Raw genomic sequence first — 12,293 nt, 5'->3', positions numbered from 1 at the left:
TGGTGTTCTCAAATGTGCTTCCCCCAGATCTTTGCATGGCTCACTCTCATTTCCTTCAGGTAATGGCTCCAATGTCACCCCCTTGGTGAAAACTTAACTTTGAGCATCCTGTTTAAAATTATAGCCTTCAACCATCTCCTACCCTGTCCTTTTTCCCCAGTGCCCTAATCACCATCTCACATACCATATATTCTTTTATCTCTGTGTCCCCCACTGACATGCACCTTCCATGAGGACTGGAGTTTTGTTCAGTGCTGGGTCCCCTAAACCTAAATAGTGCCAGGCATGCAGTAGGTGCTCAATACATGCTTGTTGACTGAATAAATTTATTTTGTTTCCAAACTGATCTGCTAATATGAAGACCACGTCCTTGAGGGCAGCGACCTTATTTGATTCATTTTTAGCCCTCGCCTTTCCCCCACCAGTCAATTTTTCTGAGCGCCTGTCAAATGCCAGCTTCGCTGAGGCAACAGATGCAGGAAAGATGATCTTGTTGACTTTCTCTTTGATTTCCAACATCTCGTTCTCTCCTCCGCCAGGGCCCCAGCCATAACCAACCATGTGAACCCCTCATTCCAAACCCCTCTGATACCAGACTCCCTGCACACTGTACCGCACATTCTTCATTTGTAACTTTAGCTCTCGAATCTGGGCCAATGCCTTTCTGCTGTGTGATCTTGGGCCTACCACCTAATTTCTCTGAGCTCCCACTCTCTCCTCCATAAAATAGGAGTCATAATGCTATCTATTAAAGATGATAGGAGAGCCCTGGCTGGTGTAGCTCAGTGGATTGAGCTCGAGCCTGTGAACCACACGATTGTGGTTCGATTCCCAGTCAGGGCACATGCCTGGGTTGCAGGCCAGTTCCCAGCAGGGGACTCATGAGAGGCAACCATACATTGATATTTCTCTCCTTCTCTCCTTCCCTTCCTCTCTAAAGATAAATAAAATCTTAAAAAAAAGATTATAGGAGACACTCTCCTCTGCTGTGGGACTACCTCTTCATCACTCACTGGTCCCTGGTCACCCTCTCCACACCCTCTTTCCTCCTCTCCACCTGAGGCTGTCACCCGCTTCACCAAGGACAATGGAGCTAGCAGCCCTCTCCCATATTCACTGTCCCTCCCCAGGCTTATAACTCACCAGCTCCTGTCCCAGGGGCAAGGCCTTGGGCTCAGTGATCACACTCCTGGATCCCTCCATCGGGCGCACCATTTCTGGGCTGACTGCCTACCCCCCTGGCTGCCATTCTCCAACCTCTTTGAGACTTCTCCTCTGTCCCCACCTTCCATGTTGGAGTCTTCTCAGGGCTCTTCTGGAACCCCCCTTCCCCAATCTCCTGCCCACAGCCATCTTGACTCCTCCCAGGGTTTTAGTCACCATTGCTCCACAAGTAATTCACCCATCATTGAACCCACCTATCCATCCATACATCCATACATCCATACATCTATCCATCCATCTATCCATTTATCCATTCCCCCTAGAGCAGGGTCCCTCCCCTTGGCACTGCTGACGCTGGGGCTGGGTCACTCCCTGTGGGGCCGTCCTGAGCCCTGTGGAGTGTTGAGCAGCATCCCTGGCTCCACCCACTCAGTGCCAGGAACACCCCCAGTCCTGACGATCACAGATGTCTCCAAACATCATCCAGTCACTTCTGGGAGCAGGGTCACCCTGGCTGATACCCATTTCTCAAGAACCCTCCCTCTTCCTCATCACCAAACCTCCCCTGCCTAGAGCTAATAATTTGACATCTTAACTATGTCTCCAGCAATCCCCTCCTCTCCATGCCCACAGTCCAGGCCCAGCTCAGGCCTTACCCTCTTCCACCTGAACCACAGCTTGGCAGCCTCTCTGACCTCATCCTGTCCCCACCCTTCCACAAACTACCAAAGGAATTTCCCTGCACTCAGCCATGAACGATGTCTCTCCCTAGCTCTAAACCCTGCTGTAGCTCCCCAGTGCCTTCAGGTCAAAGCCAAGACTGTCAGCCTTTACAGCCCTTCCCAACCTAATCACTGTTGCCTTATGACCTCTTCTCTCAACATTTCCCTCCAATGCCCTTAAATCAATCCTCTTGTAATTTCCCAGACACACATGTAGGCCCCTTCGTGCTTCTAAGTGCCTGACTCTAGAATTCTAACCCCTCCCAAATACCCAGCCACATCTAGGACTCCAATTTTTCCATTTAGTAAATGGAAGACCCAGGGCCCACATTCTCCAGATTGTGAAGAATAATCTCCTTAAGGGACCCCGTCTTTCCCCTGCCCACAGCCCTCCAGGGCTCTCATCTCCTTTGGGGTAAAAGCTCAAGTCCTCCCAAAGCTGAACAACCTGTCCCCATCATCTCCCTGCCTCCCCTCCTCCTTCTCGCTCCCTCTCTCACTCTGTTCCAGCCACACGGGCCTCCTCACTGTTCTTGCAACATGACAAACTCATTCTGACCTCAGGACCTTTGCACATGCTGCGTCCTCCTCCTGGAATACCTTTCCCTTGGCTTTGGAATAACAGTTTTCTCATCTGTCATTCAGGCCCCATCCCATCTCTCTAGAGAGGCCATCTTTGGCCACCCAAAGTAAGCTGTCACCACCTACCACACATCTGGTTTTATTCCCTTCATAGCAACTCATTTCTATCTAAACCTTATTTCTGGGTTTACAAGTTTATTTTCAGTCCCTCTGCCCTGCTGGATTTCTGTGTCCCCAGAGCCTTGCTCAGTGCCTGGAGACCAGAGAGACGCGAGGGACAGCTGTTGACTATCTGACCGCCGGACTATCTATTGACACCAACCACATGCCAGACGTTACTCAAAGTAATTACATGAATCACATTATATAAGTGAATTCTAATTTTTATAACTGCTGTGTAAGACAGCTGTCAATATTCTTTCTCTCTTATAAATGAAGGTGCTAAGGAAAGAAGAAGTGGCTCGTCCAACATCACACAAATATAAGAAGCAGAGACAAAAATGGAAATCAGCCCTGGCTGGTGTGGCTCAGTGGATTGAGTGCGGTCTGTGAACTGGGGGGGTCGCCGGTTCGATTCCCAGTCAGGGCACATGCCTGGGTTGCGGGCCAGGTTCCCAGTGGGGCCACGTGAGAGGCAACCACACATTGATGTTTCTCTCCCTCTCTTTCTCTCTCCATTCCTTCTCTCTAAAAACAAATAAATAAAATCTTAAAAAAATGGAAATCAAGTCTGTTGGCCTACAAACCTGAAGGCCATTCCCACCCACCAGGTGAGGAGGAAGGTGGTAAATGTTGGAGAGGTGTCCATCTTCCATCCTTCAATCCACCCATCCATCTATTCATTCAGCCACCACTCAGCTGTCCATCCATCCATCCATCCATCCATCCATCATTAATCCATCTCTCCATCTATGTACCCATTCCTCTATCATCCATCTATTCCTCCATCCGTCTATGTATTTATCCACCCATTCACCCACCCACTCATCCACCGGTCCATTCAGCATTCTACCTATCTATCCACTCTTTGACCCATCAATCCACTTGCACGTCCACTGAGTTCCTTTTCACCCATCCATCCATTCCCACCTACACTCATCTACTCACTCATCCACCCACCTGTTAGCCGGTCCCGCATCCCACACCTCCCCCCCACTCCCATCCTCTGGTCTCCCCATTCATCTTTATTCCCTCACTTTGTCTTTATCCACGTGCTCCACTTCGAAACAGCCAACAAGCCCAGTCCCTGCCCTCCCAGACTTCACGTCTCGGTGATGGTCACCACGACTCCAGACCAACGAGACTATTGCTGGGTCAGTGTCTCCCAAACCCAGCAGCCCCTCCCTCTGGCCGTGGTCACCTTCAGCCCAAGGGCGGCCAGCCTCCCTGAATGTCTTTCACCCTGAGTCTGTGCCTCATAATCTCATCTCTTTCTCTGACTCCTCTGGTTTTTTTTTTTTTTTTTTTAGAGAGAGGGGGGAGGCAGGGAGAAAGGCAGAGAAACATCAAGGTGAGAGAGAACATCAATTGGTTGCTTCCCATATGTGCCCCAACCGACGAGGGACTGGGGACAGAACACACAACCCAGGCATATGCTCTATTCAGGGATCGGACTGGTGACCTTTTGGTTTGCAGGGTGACGCCCCACCAACTGAGCCACACTGGCTAGAGCTCCTCTGTTCACCTTGTAAAGTGGGTCAAGACTCGGGCTGGGAAGTGCGGTGCCTAGCTATATTGCTGTGTGACCTGGGGCTGGGTGGTGCCCTCTCTGCGCCCCAATTTATCACCTGATCCATGTGGTGCAGGGGACCCCGGTTTTCTAAGAACCACTGGAACCTGAACACATGTCTGCTCCTTTTCATTCCATTCTTCCCACCTTGGGGGGCCTCACTCCAAGGGGAAGCTTCCATTTCATTCATTCAGTTGTGTAGGAAGTGAGCACACTCTGAATAAGGTTGGGAGGAAAGAAATGGGTGGTAGCAATGGCAGATAATGAGATGTAAAGCTCCCTTTCCACGCAGGTCTGACATCGGCCCCTGCTCTAGATTCTTCCATGGCTCCCAGGTACCCTCAGGAAAGAGTCCAAGCTCAGTCCAGCATCAGAGGCCCTTCGAGGTCCAGTCTATGCTGACACTCCGGCCCCATCTCCCATGTCTCACCTAATTCCTTCTTGATTCCAGCTGTGCCCCTTCATCGCTTCAGGACTTTGCAAACCCCACATCTGTAAGCACAGAGACCAGCTGACTCGCTGCTGTGTTTCACACCCATCATAGGGCCCAGAACACAATTCAGTACTTCTCTTAATAAGTAAATGAAACATGTTCTCCACCTGGCTAGCTCCTATTCATCCTTGAAAGCCCCAGTTCTAATGCCCCTGTTTTATGCAGCAGGATTTCCCAGGCAGAGTCCCTGATCCTCTGTCTAGTTCCCTCAACCCTATATCCCTCCCTGAGACCCAACATGACCACTGTGGCTGCAGGAGCCAATGTCTGCCTCTGGCTATCCATAGAGGACCCTTGGGCCTCTCTTACCCAGTAAAAGGCGAGTCCCCAAAAGGCTTTCAGGAAGCGTTAACTAAGTCACCGACTGATTGGATGAATGAGCTTGGTCCCACTGAGTGCTCCTTATGGCGAGGCTCTCACCTGCCAATATCAAGGGTGAACGAGGGAGACAGGAGCCTGTTTCAGTGAGAGCTCTTGGGCCCAAGTCCTACGCCAGAACCTTTTAGAGGAGACCTGCCCACTTAGCCCCACATCGCAAGGGGCTCTGGGGCCCCTAAGACCCTTTCTCCCTTCCCACCAGGGAGAAAGCGCCATCCTCCCCTCACTTGAAGCTACCAGAGTCAGCGCTCCCCTGGGCCTTTACACACGCCACTCTACACCAGGACCGCCTTTCCCCATCAACAGGTCCTCTGCACCCTTCAGGTGAGTCCTGTAGTGCGCTCCGCTGACCAAGCGCGCACTCTGTGCCTCAGACTCTGACTGCCATTCCCACCCTCGCCTCCCCCAGCCCCGAGACGGGAGGCTCCTCCACAGAGGACAACACCGGGCTCGGAGAGACGAAGAAGCCTGCCCAAGGCCCCGTAGCTGGTAAGATGCAGAGAAACCAGACTCCTCTCAACACTAAGCTCTTAAATGCTCTCCCGCACTGACTGCCTCCTCCAGGAAGCAGTCTTGGCCTCCATGCATACAAGGGCAGACAGACCCCCCCCCCATGTTGTCCCTGCCAGTGAGTGTGTCCCTGCCAGGTGTTGACGTCAACACCTTATGACCTCCTGGTTTCTCACTGTGTCCCCAACCAGACTGGTTCTGGGCTTTAGAGGGGTCTGGGGAGGGGCATCTATCTCTTTAGTTTAAGAGGTCTGGACCAGGCCCTGGTATGCAGCAAGTGCTCAATAAATGTTGTTCATATGGGTGGATGGATTCACATATTGCTTACTCTCAGAGAGATTCCTATTTTCATGAAATTCCAGCTCTACTCAAATGGGGGCACACAGTAGGTGCTCAAACAATGTCCTCTGCCTGAAGGAGGGCAGAAAATGTGTTATAGTCACTTATATGGCCCCATAGGCCTCATAAAATCCTGTTAAATCAATGAAGAATGAGAAGCTGGGGAAACTGAGGCCCAGAGTGGGGTGCTTAGCTCAAAGCCACACAGCCAGCCCTGGTGGCTCCTGCTCAGCCCCTGCCCCCAGCTGCTGTCCCCTCAGACGCCTCAGGGAGAGCAGCTCCTCCCACAGTCCCCCACCCCGGGCAGCTTCTGCCTGCCGGCTGCCCAGCCCAGCCCAGCCCAGCCCAGCCTGTTGTCTCCCTGGGGCTGGCACGTCACACACGGAATCTCACGCCTCAGAGCTCAGCATGCTCCAGCCTCCCCTCCTGCCTCTGAGCGGAGCAGCTGGTGCTCCCATGGAAACCACAGGCCCCCCCAGATCCCTCCCCACCTGCATGGCCCCCCTCAAAACCTCCGCTTTAAGATAAATATTGTCATTAACATGCAAATGTATATGTGATTACCATAAATGGGGGGTCACGCGGCAGCAGCGGCCAGCGAACCCTATCACCAGAATGTGCATTAATATTCAGCCCTGACCAAGGGAGAGCCACTTCAGGGCCCCTACAGGCACCCAGCCCGCTCGGAGCGAGGGTCATGGGGGATCCTGACTCCAAGCAGTGGACTGGAGGAGGGCAATAACAGGACAGCAGCCACTGGGAGCCCCATCCCAGCCCTCAGGTCCTGGCCAGAGCCCCTGGCTGGGTTGGGGGCACTGGGGAGGTCCCCTTCCTCTGGACACCGAGGCCCAGATCTGGGAGGTTGGGGTAGAAGGCAGCACTTCGGCCTCCAGCTCCCCCTTTCATCTGTCTCCCTGGCTCCCACCCTCTCTCTGCCTCTCCCTGTGTACGTGGAGGGGGAAGGACTCCCTCTCCACATTCTCCCCCCACCTCTCTCTCGGTCTCTGTCTCTACCTCCACCTCTCTTAAAAAACCCCAGCACCCATGGGCCTGCCCTCTTTCTGAGAGCCCCTCCCTTCCCACCCTCTCCCCCAATAGCTGTCCCACCCTCAGAGACCCAAGGACCTGCTCAACCCTCTGCCTTTCTTTTGGTCCCAGGAGACCCCCCTGCACAGTCCTGCCCACCACTGGCTATGGCTGTCAGATGTCACAGACACCCCCCCCCCCGTGCCATTTTCGGGAACCTTATTCTCAGCTGGGGGGGGTCTGCCACCCCTTCATCACACACACATACTTCTGCTTCCCCGGCCTGGGAGGGAAACAGGTGAGTGACGATGGGAGGGCCGTTCTGGTTGGTCCTCGGGACCCAGTAGTTAGTTGGCCCTCTGAGCCTCAGAGTCCCTTCTGTATGACAGGTGGTGATGCTCTTAAGCCACCCTCAGTGGCGATCCCTTTGGTGAGAAATCAAACAGACGCCTGGATGTGAAAATGGAAGAATTAAGGGTGAGATGGTCACGAGGATAAGATAGCCCTGGGGTGGGTGCATGTGGACCACAGCAAGACTTTACTCCAACCTTTACCCCTTTCCTGCCGTCTCAGCTGCCCTAGTGCTCAGCCTCCCTCGGCACCCAAAGGCCCAGAAGGCTCTGGGAGAGGGGGTTCTCTCCACCAGGGCACCCTGGCCCTCCCACCCTTCCCACTCTCCCCCAGCACCACCAGCAGGCACCCTGTTTAATTGGCTCCCCAGAAATTACACCAGATAAGTGTTGTTGGGGAGGTTCCTGGACATACCCTACCCACCCCCCCACTTCCCATTTATCATTTTACCTCCCTTTACTTGAGGCCCAGAGAGGGATAGTCACTGGCCACAGGTCACACAGGCCTCCATCCCAGCTGCTGGCCCTCGAGACACCCCCACCTCTAGGTTGCCTCCCACAGGTTAGGTCCCTCAGGCCCTAACAGGGGAGATCAGGAAAGGGATCCATTCTTGACCTGCGGGTACTGGGCGAGGGTGAACACAAGGGAACCTGCCACCCCCCCCCCCCCCCCTGACACACACACCCTCTTGCTACACTCAGGTCCTGCATCCAGGGCTCAGATCAGCCCAGGATCCCTGCAAAGAGAAGGGCGAGGACTGTGTCATGGACACCCTGCTTGCTAATTTTAAGCCTCAGAGAAAGATGGGAAATGGGAAAGCCCTGAGACAGCCCCCTGATCCCAACATTCTCCAGCCAGACAAAATAGCCCCACATGCACAGCGCCTCACTTTATCAGTAGTGGGGAAACTGAGGCTCTAGTCCAGGTCAATACTCAGCCAAGCACCCCCACATCTCTTTTTGGTTGGGGGGATTTCCACTGGACATTTAAAAATGAGAAAAGGGGCATCTCTGCAACCCACTCATTTCCCCAATCTGGAGCTCCCTACGGAGTCTTCCAATCCAACATTTGGGGGGCCACATGGACACCTCCGACTCCCATCAGAATACTTGTAGAAATGGGCCCTTCAGACATACAAGGGGGCTGGGTTGAGGTGTGTGGACAGAGCCCTCCATTAGCTGTGGGCCCCTGAGCTGGATTCATTGGCAGGAGTGAACCCTCAGCCCTCCTAGGCCAAATGGAGGAATTAGATTTTCCAGGCACCCCCCTTTTTTTGGTGATGGAAGAATTTAAAAAAGGGTCAAGGGTGGGAGGGGTTTCTTTCCTCCATAGGGTGCCCGCTGAGGGTCTAGCTGAAGTGACAGGCCTGGGCTCCGTCCAACCACACTCTCATTCATTCATTCAACGAACATGTATTAACGGTCACCATGCCTGCAACACTGAGGGGACGTGGGGGTAAGTGGGTCTGAAATAGGTCATGGGCCCTGGTCCACCCCTAAGGTCTGCCATGGGTGTCCAGCACAAAGCCTTCACCATCTCCATCCCCAGTCCCCACACCCAACAGGAGAGCTGTCAAAGCAACCCCAGTGCAGGATCAGAGCCCAGGGCCAGGGCCACAGTCCCTGGGCACCTGCTCCCAGCATGCCATCAGAGAGAGAATCAGGTTGCGGGGAGCCAGGCAGGCCTCCTCACCCCACCTGCCTCCCTGCTGGGTTTTCAGGCCGCCCACGCCTCCCTCTGTCCACCCCAGGATCTGGGCTCTGCCAGATGGACAGCCCAGGCTCTTCATCGTTTGGCCTCAGACCTCAACACACTGCTGACAGAATCGGCCAGTTTTAACTTGAGCCAAAGGTGGAGACAGGGAGGGGAAGGGCAGAGAAATGGAGGGGGGATGCTGATCCAAACAGAGAGGGTGGGCAGGGGGGAGGATGAACGGTAGCATGTGAGCCACCCGAGGCTAGTGCTCCCCCCTCAGCCTGGCTCAGCTCCCTGCACCCCCCCAACCCCCCTCCTGCTTTCTTTGTAGTTACCGATTAGCCCAGGGTCCTGGGCATCCGTGTGTCCCCGGAGGCCAGCTGGACCTGCCCCACCGGCCTGGCTTTGTGAAAATGACCAAAGCAATGGAGTCCAGAGGTGCAAAGTTCCCCGACGGGGCCGGGGGAAGCCAAATGAATGGGGGGCGAGCAGAGAGGGGTGGCAGTGTTCAGGCAGCTCCCCCAGAAAAGGGGCAGGAAAGAGTGGGTGAGGGGGAAGGGGTGGGGGTCTGGAAAAATGGGAGGGAAGAGAGAGAGAAAGATGCTAGGGGGTGGAGAATGAGAGGTAAAGGAAGATGGGAGAGTAGAGAAAGGGAGAGAGAAGGAGAGAGAGAGAGGGAGAGAGAGGGAGAGAGAGAGAGAGAGAGAATGAGAATGAATGCCGGAAGGTGGAGAGGGAGGGAGAGGGGGCGGAGGAGGGGAGGGGGCCAGATCGTATCTGTCAGCTGCACCCCCAGAGGGGGGAGGAGAGGGTGGGTGGGAGGGGGGAGAAATGATGCCGTGGCAGAAGCAAGTGGAGGGAGGAGGTTAGGAGAGGAGGGTTGGGGGAGAGAAGATGCCGGAAGGTGGGGTGGGGAGGAGAGGGGAGGGGAAGGAGGGGGCCGGGGCGCCCACCTTTGTGCATGCCCGTGTAGGGGTCTTTGAGCACCGTGAGCTCATAGATGCGGCCGAACTGCTCGAATAGCGGCTTGAGGTCCTTCTCGTCCAGGTTGCGCGGGATCTGGCCCACGAAGAGCTTGATGGCGTCCAGGTCCTTCATGCCGTCGGGCTGCCCGCCGGGGGGCTCGGGCCCGCTGCTGCCCACGGGCGAGGGCCGCGGCTGCAGGAGCTGCTGCTGCTGCCGGCGCGCCTCGCTTTCCGTGAGGCGGGCCATGGCGAGCGAAGGCGGGCGGCGGGCGCGGGACCGAGCCGGTGGCGGCGGCGGCGGGCAGCGGGCGGACTCGCAGCTAGAGCGACGGACGCCGCCTCCCGCCTCCCTCCCGCCCGGTCCCCGCTCCCTCCTCCTCCTCCGCTCCCGCTCGCTCCAGCATCAGGACCACAAAAGGGCGGCTCCGCAGCGTCCCCTAGCGGCCTACGCGCGCATAGCCATTCCGCCTCCCTCCTCCCGCGCGCAACCCGCACTTCTCATCCCTTACTCTACAGCCACGTCCCCGCCTCCAGTCCAGGCGGGGAAACTGAGGCCAGCGGGTCGCAAACCTCGCCTTCTAGGTGGGTGACATTGAATCTTCAAGCAGGACTAACCTGACTTTCACTTGTCACTGGCTCCTCACACTGATTAACAACAGGAAATTTCATCACTAAAAGTACAGCCCAGCATTTACTATTTACTGGGCTGTACTTGGCACTTTTAAGAATACAACTCATCAATAATAATAATTATTATTATTATTTTAAGTATTTTATTTATTAATTTTCTTTAGAGAGAGGGGAAAAGAGAGAGAGGGAGAGGGAGTGAGGGAGATCAATATGTGGCTGCCTCTTGAAAGTCCCCAACTGGGGACCCGGCCCGCAACCCGGACATGCACCCCAACTGGGAATCCAAGAGGTGACCCTGAAGTTCGCAGGTGGGCACTCAGTTCACTGAGCCACACCAGCCAGGGCAATAATAACAATTCTCATTATTACTATAATTATAATCATTATCATTATAGCAACAAGTTTAAAAATCTCCCCAAAAATAAAAGTCCAGGACCAGATGGCTTCACTAGTGAATCTTACCAAGCATTCAAAGAAGACTTGATACCTGTCCTTTTCAAACTCTTCCAAAAACACTGAAGAAGAGGCAACACTCCCTAACACATGTTGTGAGGCCAACACAACCCTGATACCAAAACCTGGCAAGGGCAACACTACAACATAAAACCATAGAGCAAAATCTCTGATCAATATGGATGCAAAAATGCTAAACAAAACTGAAATCCTAGCAGATTGAATGCAACAATATATTAAAATAAAACAATATACCAGGATCAAGTGGGATTCATTCCAGGAGCACAGGATGGTTCAACAGACACAAATCAGTCAATGTAATACACCACATTAACAGGGGATGAAGATCATATGTTCCGATGGATAGATACAGAATAAGCATTGAATGATACATAGCACCAATGTATGATTAACACTCAAAGAAATGGGTATAGAGGGACGTATCTCAACATACTGAAGGCCGTGTATGACGAACCCACAGCTCATGTTGTGCTCAATGGTGAAACACTGAAAGCCTCCCTTTGAAACCAGGATCCAGATGAGGACGCCCGCTCTCACCACTCTTGTTTGATGTAGTTCTGGAAGTCCCAGCCGGAGCACTCAGGCACGAGAAAGAAATAAAAGACACCCAAATTGGGAAGGAAGAGGTAGAAGTGTCACTTTTTGTAGATGGCATGATTCCGTATGTAGAAAATCCTAAAGACTCCGCCCACACTACTAGAAACAGCAGGCAAACACAGCCAAGCTGCAGGACACAACTGCACAAAACCCACCGCTGTCCTGTGTGCGCACAACGAAACTTCAGGAAAAGAAAAGAACAACACCATTCTTTTTGTAATTGCGACCAAAATAATGAAATACCTAGGAATAAACAAAGGATGTGAAGGACCTATATACTGAAAACCACATGGATTATTAAAAGAGGCAGAAAGAGACAGTATAATGGAAAGATGTTCTGTGCTCATGGATCAGAAGAAACAACACAGTTTCAAATGGCCATATTGCTCAAAGCAACGTGCAGATTTAATGCAATCCCCATCAAAGTCTCAGTATCATTGTTTGAAGCTTTTAGTTATTTATTTTTAGAGAGAGGAGAAGGGAGGAAAAATGAGAGGGAGAAGATGTGCCAGATAAACATCAATTGGTTGCCTCTCTCAAACCCCCCAGCTGGGGACCTGATTCTCAGCCCAGGCATGTGCCCTGACTGGGAGTCAAACCATCGACCTTTCAGTTCACGGACCCATGCTCAATCCACT

At 53.4% G+C, this 12,293-nt stretch overlaps 1 protein-coding gene across 4 annotated transcripts in view; it reads right to left on the bottom strand.

Moving 5' to 3' along the window:
• CELF5 (CUGBP Elav-like family member 5) overlaps positions 1-10,216 on the bottom strand; it is a 42,589-nt gene extending 32,373 nt beyond the window's left edge. For 2 of the 4 annotated variants that reach the window (XM_037042500.1, XM_037042501.1), the window contains exon 1: positions 9,943-10,216. In XM_037042500.1, the coding sequence (XP_036898395.1) occupies positions 9,943-10,201 (259 nt within the window). In that variant the 5' untranslated portion in view covers positions 10,202-10,216. The remainder of the gene's footprint in view (positions 1-9,942) is intronic. The other 2 variants (XM_037042497.1, XM_037042498.1) reach the window with 2 other exon arrangements.
• Between the last annotated feature and the right edge of the window lie 2,077 nt (positions 10,217-12,293).

Source organism: Sturnira hondurensis, unplaced genomic scaffold, assembly GCF_014824575.4.
Source record: "Sturnira hondurensis isolate 20B ecotype Veracruz unplaced genomic scaffold, ASM1482457v3 Scaffold0003693, whole genome shotgun sequence".
Classification (NCBI taxonomy): Eukaryota; Metazoa; Chordata; class Mammalia; order Chiroptera; family Phyllostomidae; genus Sturnira; species Sturnira hondurensis.
The sequence above is the reverse complement of the archived record's forward strand: the minus strand, read 5'-3'. Positions and strand labels throughout refer to the sequence as shown.